At 42.3% G+C, this 14,739-nt stretch overlaps 1 protein-coding gene across 4 annotated transcripts in view; it reads right to left on the bottom strand.

The window, feature by feature from the left end:
* Positions 1-14,739, bottom strand: part of HUS1 (HUS1 checkpoint clamp component) — a 446,101-nt gene that overhangs the window by 103,753 nt on the left and 327,609 nt on the right. For 3 of the 4 annotated variants that reach the window (XM_069958559.1, XM_069958555.1, XM_069958557.1), the window contains exon 7: positions 13,887-14,003. The exons of the other annotated variant lie outside the window; for it this stretch is intronic. In XM_069958559.1, the coding sequence (XP_069814660.1) occupies positions 13,887-14,003 (117 nt within the window). The remainder of the gene's footprint in view (positions 1-13,886; positions 14,004-14,739) is intronic. 4 annotated transcript variants of the gene reach the window in all.

Genomic DNA, 14,739 nt, shown 5'->3' with positions numbered 1-14,739 from the left:
GCTGCTGTGTGTCCAGCAGGAAGTGGTGTTTTCTTTCCTGTTTGACACAGTGCTTTCTGTTGCCTCCTCTGTCCATGTCAGGAACTGTCCAAAACAGGAGCAAATCCCATTAGAAAACCTCTCCTGCTGTCCAGACTGGAAATAATACAACTTCCTGTTGGGCATACAGCAGCTGATAAGTACTGGAAGGCTTGAGATTTTTTAATAGAAGTAAATTACAAATCTCTGGCACTTCATGGCAGCAATTGATTTGAAAGAAAAAATATTTGGGTGAACTACCCCTTTAAGGCATCTTTTAATCTATAGTAATCAAACCAACTCCGTTGTTCCAGATTAAATTCCAATTTAACCTCTTCCCAGGATTTAACTCCCTCTTTTCCTCTTCTAATATCCTCCACTATATTTATCCCTACTGTCTGTAACGAATTTAACCTCTCTATTTTCATCACTTCTGGAAGATTACAATTACCCCAAATGGGCGCTAAGTCCAAGACCCCTTCCAACTTCAAACACTTTTTTAGCTCGAGCCAAGTTTTAACAAGAGACTTAATCATTATCATTTCCTGAGACACCCTCTTCTCTAACCGATTCTAGCATCTGGAAAATATCCATTTGTTCATACCAATTTTCCCCTTCTATACATTTTAATAGCTGATTATGCTCTGACCTAATAAGCCAATAGACCTGTGATGCCAAAAAAATACTTTTTTATATCAGGAACTCCTATACCACCCTTTCCCCAAGGAGGACAAAGTTTCTCTAATTTTATCCTTACCCTTCTTCTTCCCCAAATGAGAGCGTTAAAAATCACCCTTATCCTCCTAACATCTTTGTCTTCTAACCAGATAGCAACCGCCGCAAACAGATATAGCAGCCTTGGTAGAACGACAGATTTCAGCAAAATAACCCTATCAGCTCTAGATAAAGGTTTATCGTCTTTTTTATATTTAAGTCAATAAATTGTTTAATATTTCTAGATATTTGTATCCCTAAGTAACAAAAACTCATCTTTCCCAAGTACATCTAACGAGCCCAATGACATCACAAAATCATAATTTAAAGGCATCAACACAGATTTTTTCCAGTTAATTGAAAGACCGGAGTACCCCGCCAATTCCTCAATAAGAGTGATAATTCTCGGGACTGCCTCTACAAAGTTCTTTAGGAACAATAACAGGTCGTCCGCATATAATGAAATCCTGTCCCGTCCACCCCTCGCCCCAAAGCCTTCTATAAATGCGTCAGATCTTATCTTAATGGCTAATGGCTCAATCCCTAGGGCGAAGAGCAAAGGGAAGAGGGGACAACCCTGCCGAGTTCCCCTACTAAGCTTAAAGGAACTTGACAAAAACACCGTTCACACTGACTACTGCTCTTGGATCTTTATATAATAGCTTCACCATATTTATAAACTTATCCCCACTACCAAATCTTCTCATTATTTCCCATAAATAGTCCCACTCCACCCTGTCAAACGCCTTAACTGCGTCCAAGGACAGGATGGAGTGGGACCCCGGTACAATGACTGACTGCATGTTCTCATATACCCGTCTAATGTTGAACCTGGACATTCTACCTGGGCCAAAACCCGTTGGTCCTCATGAACTAGGGTTTCAAATACTTTTCCAAGCCTCAAAGCCAATACCTTTGCATATAACTTCGCATCGGCGTTGAGAAGGGAAATAGGTCTAAATGATTCTAACTCTAATAGATCCTTATCTGGTTTGGGTATTAAACTCATAACAGCTTCCCCCATAGAAACCGGTAACTCCCTCACTTCAACAGATTTTGTTATGATTTTATACAACCCTGACACTAATACATCCCTGTGTGCCTTAAACATCTCATACTGAATACCGCCCCCCCCCCCCCCGGGAGAGGAGCCCCCCTTTACTCCGTCCAGGGCCTCATATAGTTCTTCTAATACTATCGGAGCATCTAACTTCTCTCTTAAATCCTCTTTTAACTGCGGGAAATCTATACCCTCCATAAAGACTTGTAAGCTTTCTAAACTTTTTTTATTTTCAGATGTATATAAAATACTAAAATAATCACTAAACTCCTTGGCAATCTGCAATGGCTGATTCGTGACTTTCACGTCCCTCCCCTTAATTGCAGCAATTCCCTTATTCCCCATCTGTTTCCTAATTAGTGCCATCAAACTCTTATTCGGTTTACCTGCACCCAGAAATCTCCTCTCCTTCGTAAAGGATAGTTGATTTCTGGCTTTTTCAAAAAGAAACAACTCCAACTCACCTTGTGCGCTTTTTAACCTATCTTCCCTATCTACTGTGCAGTTATTTTTAACCTCTAATTCCATATTACTAACCTGTTCCCTTTTTCATTTTACATATAATTCCAAAATATTTCCCTTTAATAAGTAATTTCATTGTCTCCCATACTGTTAATTCCGAGGCTGAACCCCAATTTATCTCCCATAAGTCTTTAAATTCTTTATCTATTCCCTCCTTATCTTTAATTAAACGTAACCAACGTGCATTAATTCGAATCTGTCTAGGTGTTTCATCTATCCTTTTCCCAAACTCCACTAATATAAGTGCATGATCCGATATACATCTACTCAAGTGTTCCATTCTATATATTTTTTTGTGCCATTACAGACTGCCAAGTCAATCCTAGACATTGTCTCTGCAGATTTATTCCAACATGTAAATTCAGTTTTTCCTGGGTTTCTTTCCCTCCAAATATCTATCAATCCTAGTTCTCCTATTAGCCTACAGAGGGGTGTATTCCCCCTTTCACCATCCCATGTTCCCTTCCGTATTCTGTCCAAGTTCTCATTTAACACCATATTAAAGTCTCCCATCACCAGGGTTGGGCAATACTCTTTCGTCTTGCAATATTTAACCCCTTAAGGACAGAGCCTGAAATGGCCTTAAGGACAGAGACGAATTTTATGAATATGACCAGTGTCACTTTATTCATTAATAACTTCGGGATGCTTTTACCTATCCAGCCGATTCTGAGACTGTTTTCTCGTGACATATTGTACTTTACATTTCTGGTAAAATGGAGTCGATACCCATAACGAATCTTTATGAAAAACACCAAAATAACGTGAAAAATTGTGAAAAAATGCATTTTTCCAACTTTAAAACCTTTCTGCTTATACAGAAAATGGTTATGCCACATAAATTATATATTAAATAGCATTAGCAACATGTCTACTTTATGTTGGTAGCTTTTATTAAACTATTTTTCATTTTTTTAGACAATAGAAAGCTTAAAACATTAGCAGCAATTTTCCACATTTTCAGTAAAATTTCAAAATCAGATATTTTTAGGGACCTGTTCAGGTTTAAAGTGTATTTGAGGGGACTGTATGTTAGAAAGCCCCACAAAGCACCCCATTTCAGAAACTGCACCCCCCCAAACTCTGCAAAAGCACATCCAGAAAGTTTTTTTTAACCCTTTAGGGGAGTCACAGAAATAAAAGCTAAGTGTGTAAGAAATTTGAAAATTTTTATTTTCTGTGCAGAGATTTTATTGTAATCCAATATCTTTCATAATGATAAACCTATTAGCAGAGAAATGCACACCAATATTGATTGCCCCATTTCTGCAGTTTATAAACATACCCCATTTGTGACCCTATTGGGCTATTTGACGCAACCACAAGCCTCAGATATAAGGGAGCGCCTAGTGAATTTCAACGTCTCCGTTATATTTGGTCATTTTTACTGTATCACTTCAGGTTGGAAGAGGCTCTGGGGTGCCAAAACCTAAAAAACACCCCTAAAAGGGATACCATTTAGAAAACTACACCCCTCAAGGAATGCAACAAGGGGTGCGGTGAGCATCTGGACCCCACAGGTGCTTCACAGATTTTCAGAACAATGTGGTGTAAAAAAGGAAAAATTCTATTTTTTACACTAAAATGTTGTTCTAGCCTTCATTTTTCATTTTTACAAGGGGATAAAAGAAAAAAAAAAACACCAAACGTGTAGCGCAGTTTCTCCCGGGTAAAGAAATACCCCACATGTGGACATAAAGTGCCAAGCGGGCGCAGGACGAGCCTCCAAAGGGAATGAGCGCCAATTGGCCTTTGCAAGCTGGATTTTACTGAAATGGATTTCAAGGGTCATGTCGCATTTACAGAGCCCTCGTGCTGCCAAAACACTGGCCCCACGCTGCCCAAAACGCTGCCCCCACAAGTGACTCCATTCTGGAAACTACACCCCTTAAGGAATCTAACAAGGGGTGCAGTAAGCATATGGACCCCACTGGTGACGGGCACAAATGTGTAAAAATGTGACATGAAAGTGAAAATTTTCATTTTTTTCACTTTCACGGTACAAATGTGCCCGTCATCAAGGGGTCCATATCCTCACTGCACCCCTTGTTAGATTCCTTGAGGGGTGTAGTTTCCAGAATGGGGTCACTTGTGGGGGGTTTCCTGTGATTTGGCAGCACGAGGGCTCTGTAAATGCGACATAGCGTTCATCATCCATTCTGGCCAAATCCAACCTCCAAAATCCAAATGGCGCTCCTTCCCTTCGGAGGCTTGCCCTGCGCCCACATGGCGCTTTATGTCCACATGTGGGGTATTTACAGACTCGGGGGAAATTGCTCTTCACATTTTGTGTTTTTTTTCTCTTTTAACCTCTTGTGAAAACAAAAAATTTAAGGCTAAACCAACATTATAGTGTAAAAAATGTAATATTTCATTTTCACGCCATATTGTTCCACATTTGTGCCCGTCACCAGTGGGGTCCATATGCTCACTACACCCCTTGTTACATTCCCTGAGGGGTGTAGTTTCCATAATTGGGGGTCACTTGTGGGGGGGTTCAACTGTCTTGGCAACACAGGGGCCTTTTAAATGCAACATGGCCCCTCAAAATCCATTCCAGCCAAATCCAGCCTCCAAAAGCCAAATGGCGCTCCTTCCCTTTGGAGGCTTACCCTGCCCCACATGTCCACATGTGGGGTATTTCCGTACTCAGGGGAAATTGCTCTAAACATTAAGTGTTTTTTTTTTTATCTTTTAACCCCTTGTGAAAATGAAAAAATCAAGACAAGATCAATGATTTAGTGTAAAAATTAAACATTTTTTACACTATATGTTAGTCTAGCCTTGATTTTTTCCTTTTCCACAAGGGGTTAAAAAAGAAAGTGAACACAAAACGTCTAGGGTAATTTCTCCTGAGTACAAAAATACCCCACATGTGGGCATAATGTGCCATATGGGCACAGGGCAAGCCACCAAAGGGACAGAGCGCCATTTAGAGGCTGGAATGGAGGATGGAGGCCATGTCGCAATTAAAAAGCTCCTGTGCTGCCAGGACAGTAGAAACCCCCCACAAGTTACCCCATTCTGGAAACTACACCCCATAAGGAATCCAACAAGGGGGTACAGTGAGCATATGGACCCCACTGGTGACGGGCACATATGTGGAACATGTGCCGTGAAAATAAAAAATATTTTTTTTTCATTTTCACGCAACAAATGTGCCCGTCACCAGGGGGCCATATCCCCGCTGCCCCCCTTGTTAGATTCCTTAAGGGGTGTAGTTTCCAGAATGGGGTCACTTGTGGGGGGTTTCTACTGCCTTGGCAGCACAGAGGCTTTATAATTGCATCATGGCATCCTCTAATGGGAATGGCGGCCATACAGTACCTATTTAGCTGGGGAAAAGGGACAATTCAAATTTATTTGGGGTATTACGCCAATTATTAGTTTATAAGGTTGAAAACGACAGGTGTCCATCAAATTCAACCTGTGTTGATCCAGAGGAAGGCAAAAAAAAAAACCCCCGTGAGGCAGACAGTAGCCTCATCACAGGGGAAAAATTCCTTCCCGACTCCATATTGGCAATCAGAATAATCCCTGGATCAACGTGACCCCTGAAATAGGAATAAGGGACAGAATTTAGAAAATGTGGAACTCCAATGATGTGTGGTACGCCTTGAAACAATCCAGTATGCAGAGGCCGGGGTGATCAGGACAGGTGTCACACTGGAAAATGGTGTCCTTCCTGATCCCCCTGTTACGCAACACTCTGCGCTTCTTCTGGGGTCTTCTGTTTTCCAGTGTGGGGGACGTCACCTGGAAAATGTTTTCCTGGTGCGATACGGGGTGCTTCATATCCAGAAGTGCTGGGTCCGCTCCATGGCTGCTAAATATTAGGGCTCTATTACTGCTTCTGATATTTTCGGATCGTGCCGCAAGCTACAGTAGCTCGGGCAGCGAGGGACCGGAAGAGGGGGTGCTGTTATAAAGGTTATCCTCGGAGGCAATAATAGCGTATGCCTCTGACGCCGAAAACACCCTGGGGGCCATCTTTATACGGGGACTAGTATATGGGGTATGCAAATGTGTAATGTAGTGTAGTGTAAAACTTTATTCCATGTAGTGTGGTGTAGTGTAGTGTTTTTTTGAAAGTAAGAAAAAATATCCCTACGCCAAGAAAGGAGCTGCTGATAAATGCCGCACTTATCAGCAGACAGTGGGGGTAGGATATAGGGGGGAAAAAATGCCCCTACGCCAAAAAGGAGGAGTTGCTGATCAGCGGCGCACTTATGTGCGATGCTGATCAGCACTCAGCGGCGTTAGGGCGCAAAAAAAATTAAAAAAAAAATATAATAATCTTTTTAACCCAAAGCAACTGATCAGTCAATGATATTCACTGATCAGCCACTCGGGGGCAGTAGAGCAACGCTGCCGGAGATTACCGAGGCCCGCTGAACCCGAGGACCCGAGCGTTTCCGAAGATTTCCGACGCTGGACGACCGAACCCGGAAGTGACCCGAAGAAGACGCGAGGACGGCGCGGACTGCAGATCGTCGCTCCGGACGCCCAGATCAGGTGAGTATGGTGCACCTGCACCACACACACCTGTTCTGCACCCCTCAGCTACCTAGCTGAGGGGTGCAGAACCCAGCAAAACTGTTTTTTTACAGTTTGATCGCAATGATGGGCCGGCCGGTACTGGCCTGCCTATCACGGCGATCGTGGGGGTGGCATCGGCGCCATCTTTCCTCAGGACACCAATGGCCATTGGTGCTATCTCGGACAGCACCAATCGCCATTGCTTTCCGGGTCACCGATGACCCGGAAAGCTGAATTTAGCTGCTATATGCTGATCTGTATTGATCAGCATATAGCACCGATCGTCGGCACGGGAGGGGTTAATCACCCCCCGTGCCGACGAGCAGAGATGGCCTGCTATACATTATAGCAGGCCATCTTCCCCGACCGCTGTGTGTGAAGAGTGACCCTTTAAGTTTCTTGAAAGGAAAAGTCCCATAAATTGATTAAACCCTAGGCAGACAGGGAGGTGCGGGAACATAATAAAGAAAATATACTCACCATTCCCATGCCCACATAGTGTTTCCATAAAGATATCCAACAGCCACTAGCCTCCTGCAGCTCCTCCAGCAGTATAGATCAGTACAATGAGTTGTAAGCAGACTTGTGAACTGTTATTTGATGGCAAATATGTAGTCACTAATACTTCATAACGGGGTAAGGCTTGCAGCCCTCCAGTTGTTGTAAAGTTATGATTCCAAATATGTCTGAGCAGCCAAAGCTTTAGATCTGCTTTGTACTACAGACTAGAATTTATATATTATTTTACCCACCCATATCCCTCACTGAAATTATAAATGAGATTGTCCGGAAAAAATGAATACTTGACCAGGCTGCCGGAGCTGCAAGGGGACATGTCCATGATATAAACTTACCTGTCCTGGTTCCCACCTCTACCGGCCTGCTCTGCATCGCTGCCTGTGTTTTTAAAACATACAGTGATGTCCTGCTCCCACCAGAAATGGCCGCTTATCCGTTAGCGGCGGGAATGGGCAACATGGCCAAGTGTTCATTTTTTCCGGACAACCTCTTTAAGGTTAAAAAAGAAAAGTGTTGTGTAGGTGACAGTACAGTCCTGCCTGATCTGACATCAGGGGAGGGAGAGCTGCCAAGGCCACTGACTATGGTGCCTGCATTAATAACTAGATTTGCATTTCCAGGGAAATACATAGTGCTTGAAAAGAGCGCCCCTTTACCAGTGACTTCCAGAGCGCCCCTTTACCAGTGACTTCCTTTTAAGAGAAACTTTAATCCTGGGTGCCGTTTCTTTCAGAGCGACTTGGGTCCCATTCCTTTAAGAGCGACATGGGTCCCTTTAGGAGCGTCCTGGGTAGCATTAAGAGCGACCTGGGTCACTTTAAGAGCGACCTGGGTCCCTTCGCTCTTAAAGGGACCAAGGTCGCTCTTAAAGGGAACCAATCACTTAAAAAACGCATGTAAAGCTATGGGAATGTGCTGTAGCAGCACCCAGCACACTTCCCTCTGGGCGTGATTAGCCTGCATAATTGTGGCGGCGTCATTGGAGGCGTGTTGTCTCTAACGTCAGCACGCCTACGTTCTTGCTGTGCCGCTCAGGCGCAGTACAGCGGGTCCGGTCTGCGCCGTACTGCGCAGGTCAGGTACAAAATAGCCTCAAACTCATTGCCGGATCTCCAGCAATGAGTTTGAGGCTTTCTGCACGTGCGCAGTACGGCGCAGACCGGAACGCTGTACTGCGCATGAGCGGCTTAGCAAGAACGTAGGCGTGCTGACGCCGCCACAATTATGCAGGATAATCACGCCCAGAGGGGCGTGATTAGCACTGCAGAACGCCCAGGGACCGTGACTACTTGCCCGCAGCTCCCCGCCCTGAGGACTACTTGGGGGTAATTTACATAAAGGGCGCCAAGTTTATAAAGTACGTTTTTGGCTTGTACATTGCAGGGACGAGGGGTATAAAAGCATGTTTGGGAAGTGTGCTGGGTGCTGCTACAGCAATTTCCCATAGCTTTACATGTGTTTTTTAAGTGATTGGTTCCCTTTAAAGGGAACCAGGTCGCTCTTAAAGGGACCAAGGTCGCTCTTAAAGGGACCCATTTCGCTCTTAAAGGGACCCAAGTCACTCTTAAAGGGACATATTTCGCTCTTAAAGGGACCCAGGTCGCTCTTAAAGGGACCCATTTCGCTCTTAAGGTACCCAGGTCGCTCTTAAAGGGATATATTTTGCTCTTAAAGGTACCCAGGTCGCTCTTAAAGGGACCCAGGTCGCTCTTAAAGGGACCAAGGTCGCTCTTAAAGGGACCCAGGTCGCTCTTAAAGGGACCCAGGTCGCTCTTAAAGGGACTCATTTAGCTCTTAAAGGGACCCATTTCGCTCTTAAAGGGACCCATTTTGCTCTTAAAGGGACCCAGGTTGCTCTTAAAGGGACCCAGGTTGCTCTTAAATCGACCAAAGTCACTCTTAAAGGGACATATTTCGCTCTTGAAGGGACCCGGGTCGCTCTTAAAGGGACCCAGGTCGGTCTAGCGACATGGGTCTCTTTAAGAGCGACATGGGTCCCATACCTTTCGGAGTGACTTGGGTTCCTTTAAGAGCAACATGCGTCCCATCCATTTAAGAGCAACTTGGGTCCCGTCCCTTTAAGAGTGACTTGGATCCCTTTAAGAGCTACATGGGACCCTTTAAGAGCGACTTGGGTCCCGTCCCTTTAAGAGCAACTTGGGTCCCATTAAGAACGACTTGGGTCCCTTTAAGAGCGACATGGCTCCTGTCCCTTTAAGAGCGACTTGGGTTCCTTTAAGAGCAACATGCGTCCCGTCCGTTTAAGAGCAACATGCGTCCTGTCCGTTTAAGAGCATCTTGGGTCCCGTCCCTTTAAGAACGACTTGGGTCCCTTTAAGAGCGACATGGCTCCTGTTCCTTCAAGGGCGACCTGGGTCCCTTTAAGAGCGACCTGGGTACTTATAATGGTAAAGATCATTGCTCGGTTACCATGACAATCTTACTCATGTCAGTGAGACAAAATCGTTAAGGACCTTCCATGTATTACATCTTCTATTGGCTAATAGTGGACATGTGACTGTGGATGGTGTGAGACATTGCCTGACGAGACCTAAGAGTTCCTATTGGCTGCTATATTTCAGCTATTTGCATATGTGATGTGATTGGCTGTTAGCGGTTAGAGTGTGGCCATTATTTGCAATGGGCCATTATTTTCTATGGGAAATTCGGGGTCTTTAAACGTAAATTTCTTAAAAACGACAAATCCGATCGAAACGAAAAATAGATAGCACACCTCCCACCGCCGAGGGCTTCGAAACACAGTTTGAATGAAGTGTGTGTGCAAAGCAGTTCGGGCTGTATTACGTGCAGAAAAATGGCTGGAAGAAGAAGAATACGGATTACAATATAGTGCTTTTCAAGCACTATAATTATTAGATCCGTGCACAACACTTCCACTAAGCAGGTGTCTTCCGTCCAGTATGCAGTTACGGCTCTCAATGCTGAGGAGTTTGAATTTGGGGTGTCAGGGATGGGAAGGAGGGGGGCGCTAAATGGAATCTTTGCCCCGGCTGCTGGAAAAGCTGGCTACAACTCTGCTGTTAGGTCAAGAAAACACATAGTAACTTATAGAAATTTGTCTGTGCTTCAATAGAATAGAATTTTTTTCCCTCTGGTACAAAGAGGCTTCTTCAAGCTCCTGAATAACTACAGGCTGGAATGTCTCCTCCCCCCCCCCCCCCCCATCCTTCATGATTGACACCTGGAAGCCTCCAGCAGGTTTATGTACGGAAGGGGGAGTTACAAAGGAGTGCACATAATATGTTCATACATATTGCATACAAATATTCATAATACACACACACATCATACACAGATATAAAGAAATGCACATTACCTATTTGCATATATAGTACACACATGCATGATACGTACATACACACATGATATACAGGTACATACACACATGATGCACATTACATATATGCATAAATAATACACACACACACCATACACACAGACTAACATACATACCTCTTGTCTGGTACAGGAAAGCATCAGTGCACATGCTGTCAAATCTGCAACTCCAGGAGTTGCTCCAAGGTCTCACTGTGCAGGCTGCAGCCCCTCTCCCGCTGCTCCTGCTGAAGGATTACATGTCGCCCTGGAGCTGCTGAACAGCGAGGTCTTCCTCTTGCTCAGGGGCCCAGGGAGGGGTAGGGCCCACTGAGGGATTCCCTTGCTCCCCTGTGGGCCAGTCTGAGCCTGGCTTACAGTACCACATGGAAATGAACAGGCACAGCAGTGCTTCCTTTCATTCATATTAGTGACTGGCGTAGATCTCCCAGACCCCACTGATCAGACCCCTGACATGTCAGTAGTGACAGTTACTTTTTTTTTTTTTTTAAGTTTGTGTGGCAATATTTTACAGAATATGAAGTTTTCAATGGTGAAGCTGTAAGATATATTTTGGTACATGTGACGTTTTAATAGCTTTTTATATTGCTTTATATTTTTTATTTATTATTATTTTATTTATTTTTTTATCACAATTTTGTTTAATTTTTTTTCTATTATGGTTCTTTTCCTGTATACAGTAATCAAGTACAGTGATATATGCATTATATTTTTTATGAGTAAATTGACGCATGTGTATAATATTTATATTATATATTTTATATTAGATTTTTTGGGGGTGTTTATCTTTTTTTTGTTTTCATTTGATATGTAATAAATAATTAGTGCTTGCATTTTATGACTATGGGGGATATTTACTAACAAATCTAAAAACACGATTTTGTCAATCTAATTTCCAATCTAATGTGTTTAGTCAAATTTATGTAAATTGTCTAATAGCATAGTAAATGTGTCTTAAAAATAATGGTCTTTTAATTAGTCTAATAAATTCACCTGGTTCGGAGCAGACGTAGCGATGCGCCAATATATGCGACTTCTTAAAAAAATTGAGCAGTTAATAAATTTAGCTAAAAGAGAATTCTGGCGCACTTTCGATCTAATTAATAACAAAAAAAATAATTCAAAAAGTTGCATCTAATTTGGAGGATAGTCTTGTCTAAAAAAGCTTCATAAATTCATATTAGATTTATTTTGAGTGCAAAATAGATATATTAGACTAAAAACAGGCGCAATTAGTTTGATAAATGTCCCCCTATGTCTTTTGCACTAATATTGCATTTGGCACTTTTCTACAATGGAATATATTCTGTGACACCACTCTGGGTATTTCAATTTAACGTCGTTCACGCATGCGCATAGCATTTGCAATACACTGGAATACACTCCTCAAGTCAGGTCCTCATAGCAACCAAAACCAGGAGTGGATTGAAAACACAGAAAGGCTCTGTTCACACAAATGTTGAAATTGAGTGGATGGCCTTCATATAACGGTAAATAACTGCCATTATTTCAATATAACAGCCGTTGTTTTAAAATAACAGCAAATATTTGCCATTAAATGACGGCCATCCACTCAATTTCAACATTGTGTGAACAGATCCTTTCTGTGTTTTCAATCCACTCCTTGTTTTGGTTGCTATACAGCCTCAAATATACGTAGTGTGAACCCAGCCTCAATGTGTATAAAGTAGTTTGCACGTGCGCTTTTAGACTATGTCGCCGTGGCCACAACAGCACTTACGTAATATATCGAAACTATACAAGTATCATATTCAGCTAATATTGTTCTATTATAACATCTTATAACATATTATAACTCTCTGCCACATGATGTTGTCATGGCTTATTCATTAAATAAGTTCAAGGGAGGTATTGATGCTTTTCTTGAAAAATATATTACAAGTTATGGGCATTAGATTTCTATTGTTACGTTGATCCAGGGATTATTCTGGTTGCCATTGGAGTCGGGAAGGAATTTTCTCCCTGTGATGGGGCAATTGTCATCTGCCTCATAGGGGTTTTTGCCTTCCCTGGATCAACTCAGTATGGTTTCCCTAGGTTGAACCTGATGGACTCTTGTCTTCTTTTAACCTTATCAACTATGTTACTATCGCTTTATCTCCATCTACATTGCACTGTATTTATAAAGTCTGATATTGGGGCTTGATAATGATTTTATTTAATTCATATGCATGCGCCTGTGTGCATGTTTGAGCCTGTCACGCCACCGTTCGCTATTATCATGGGACTGTGATGTAGTTCTTTGACTTCCGCATCATGCGACTGTGACGTAGTTCCTTGACTTCTGCATACAGCGCGGCATGCACAACGGCAACCAGTGGGGACTCCAGCTGATGGTAATTCTAATTTGATTGCCTCATTATTTCTATGACTGTATTTTCCGGCATATAAGACGACTTTTTAACCGTGAAAAATATTCTCAGTAGTCGGGGTCGTCTTATACGCCGGATATGGTTGCCGCAAATGATGGGGGAGCTCAAAAACGTCCACAACCCCACTGTATGCGGCGACTGCTATAAAAAAAAAAACAAAAAAACTATTCAACTCACCTGTGATTGTTTCCAGCAGCAGCGCGTCTCCAGTCATGTTTCTGGCTCAGACAGTGTGATACAGAGACACTGCCTGTACCGGAGGTCCCCAAAGCTCTCCCGGCAGCCGAGTGTCTCATCGGAGAAGCTGCTGCCTGACCACAGCAGGGGTCCAGCTAGTAAACCCTGCTGCGATCAAGCAGGAGTTAACACTTTCCGGTGTATAAGACGAACCCCTGAAAATCCACAGCCCCAGAGAGAGCTAATCTCCCAAAGTATTTCATAAATGTATTCAATTAATAAAGCAGTGTACTTTACATAGACATAATACAGTGCCATAGACTTCTACATCTAGTGCACCTCCTGCTGGATACTCCATAGGAATTACAACTGATTTGTGACGTCACTTTTTTTTTTACAGAATCTAAACCCTGCCTGATCTACTAAATTAAGGGAAATAGCAAAATATGTTGATTTCCCATAATTAATGTACATTAGGAATTTGTCTAACATTCCATAAGTAATAACATTTTTTAAAATAATTTTAGCCAAACTTCTCCTTTAATTGACGGGTTCACTTTCATTTGAAAAATATAGAAACTACTTACTACATAAGGCTTTATTTGGATTTACTTGCTGTCCTGCGAGAAACTGTAAAAGCTTCCTTATATCAACTCTGGCTATGGACATGATGTCTGGGTCACTTTGTGAAGGCTCATCAGAAACTAGGAAAAAAGATTAAATTAATTATTTAACAACCCCAGAGCCAATTTTTCATTTTTGCACTTACGTTTTTTCCTCCTAGTGTTTAAAATAGTGATTGTATTTTTTCATCTACAGATCCACATGGGATCTTATTTTTTGCGACATCAATTATACTTTGCAATGACACACTTAGGGGGAGATTTATCAAAGGGTGTAATATTTAGACTGGTGCAAACTTGCCATAGCAACAAATCAAAGCTCCTCTTTTCTTTCACCAGAGCTGGAAGCTGAGCTGTAATTGGTTGCTGTGGGCAGTTTGTACCAGTCTAAATTTTACGCCCTTTCATAAATCTCCCCCTTAATCTTTCCATAAAATTTGCTGCAAGATCTAAAAATAAAATTGTGCAGTGAAATACAACTACAAAAAAAAATTTCATTTCAGGAGGGCTTTGTCTTTACGCTGTTCATCCTATGGTAAAACATGTCAGTACAATTACAAAAATTCAATGATTTATTTAACCCCTTGCCTCTGCAGCCTGTTTTGGCCTTAATGACCAGGGCCTATTTTTAAAATCTGACCTGTCTCTCTTTATGTAGTGATCACTCTGCGATGCTTTTAGCTATTGAAGTTATTCGGAGATTGTTTTTTCGTAAAATATTCCTCTTTAGGTTTGTGGTATACTTTGGTTGATACACTCAGTAGTTTTTTGCGCAAAAATTAGAAAAATTTACATTTCTTTATATTCAAAACTCTCT

Source organism: Dendropsophus ebraccatus, chromosome 2 (assembly GCF_027789765.1).
Source record: "Dendropsophus ebraccatus isolate aDenEbr1 chromosome 2, aDenEbr1.pat, whole genome shotgun sequence".
Lineage (NCBI taxonomy): Eukaryota > Metazoa > Chordata > Amphibia > Anura > Hylidae > Dendropsophus > Dendropsophus ebraccatus.
Note: the sequence above shows the minus strand (reverse complement) of the source record. Positions and strands in the feature narration are given on the sequence as shown.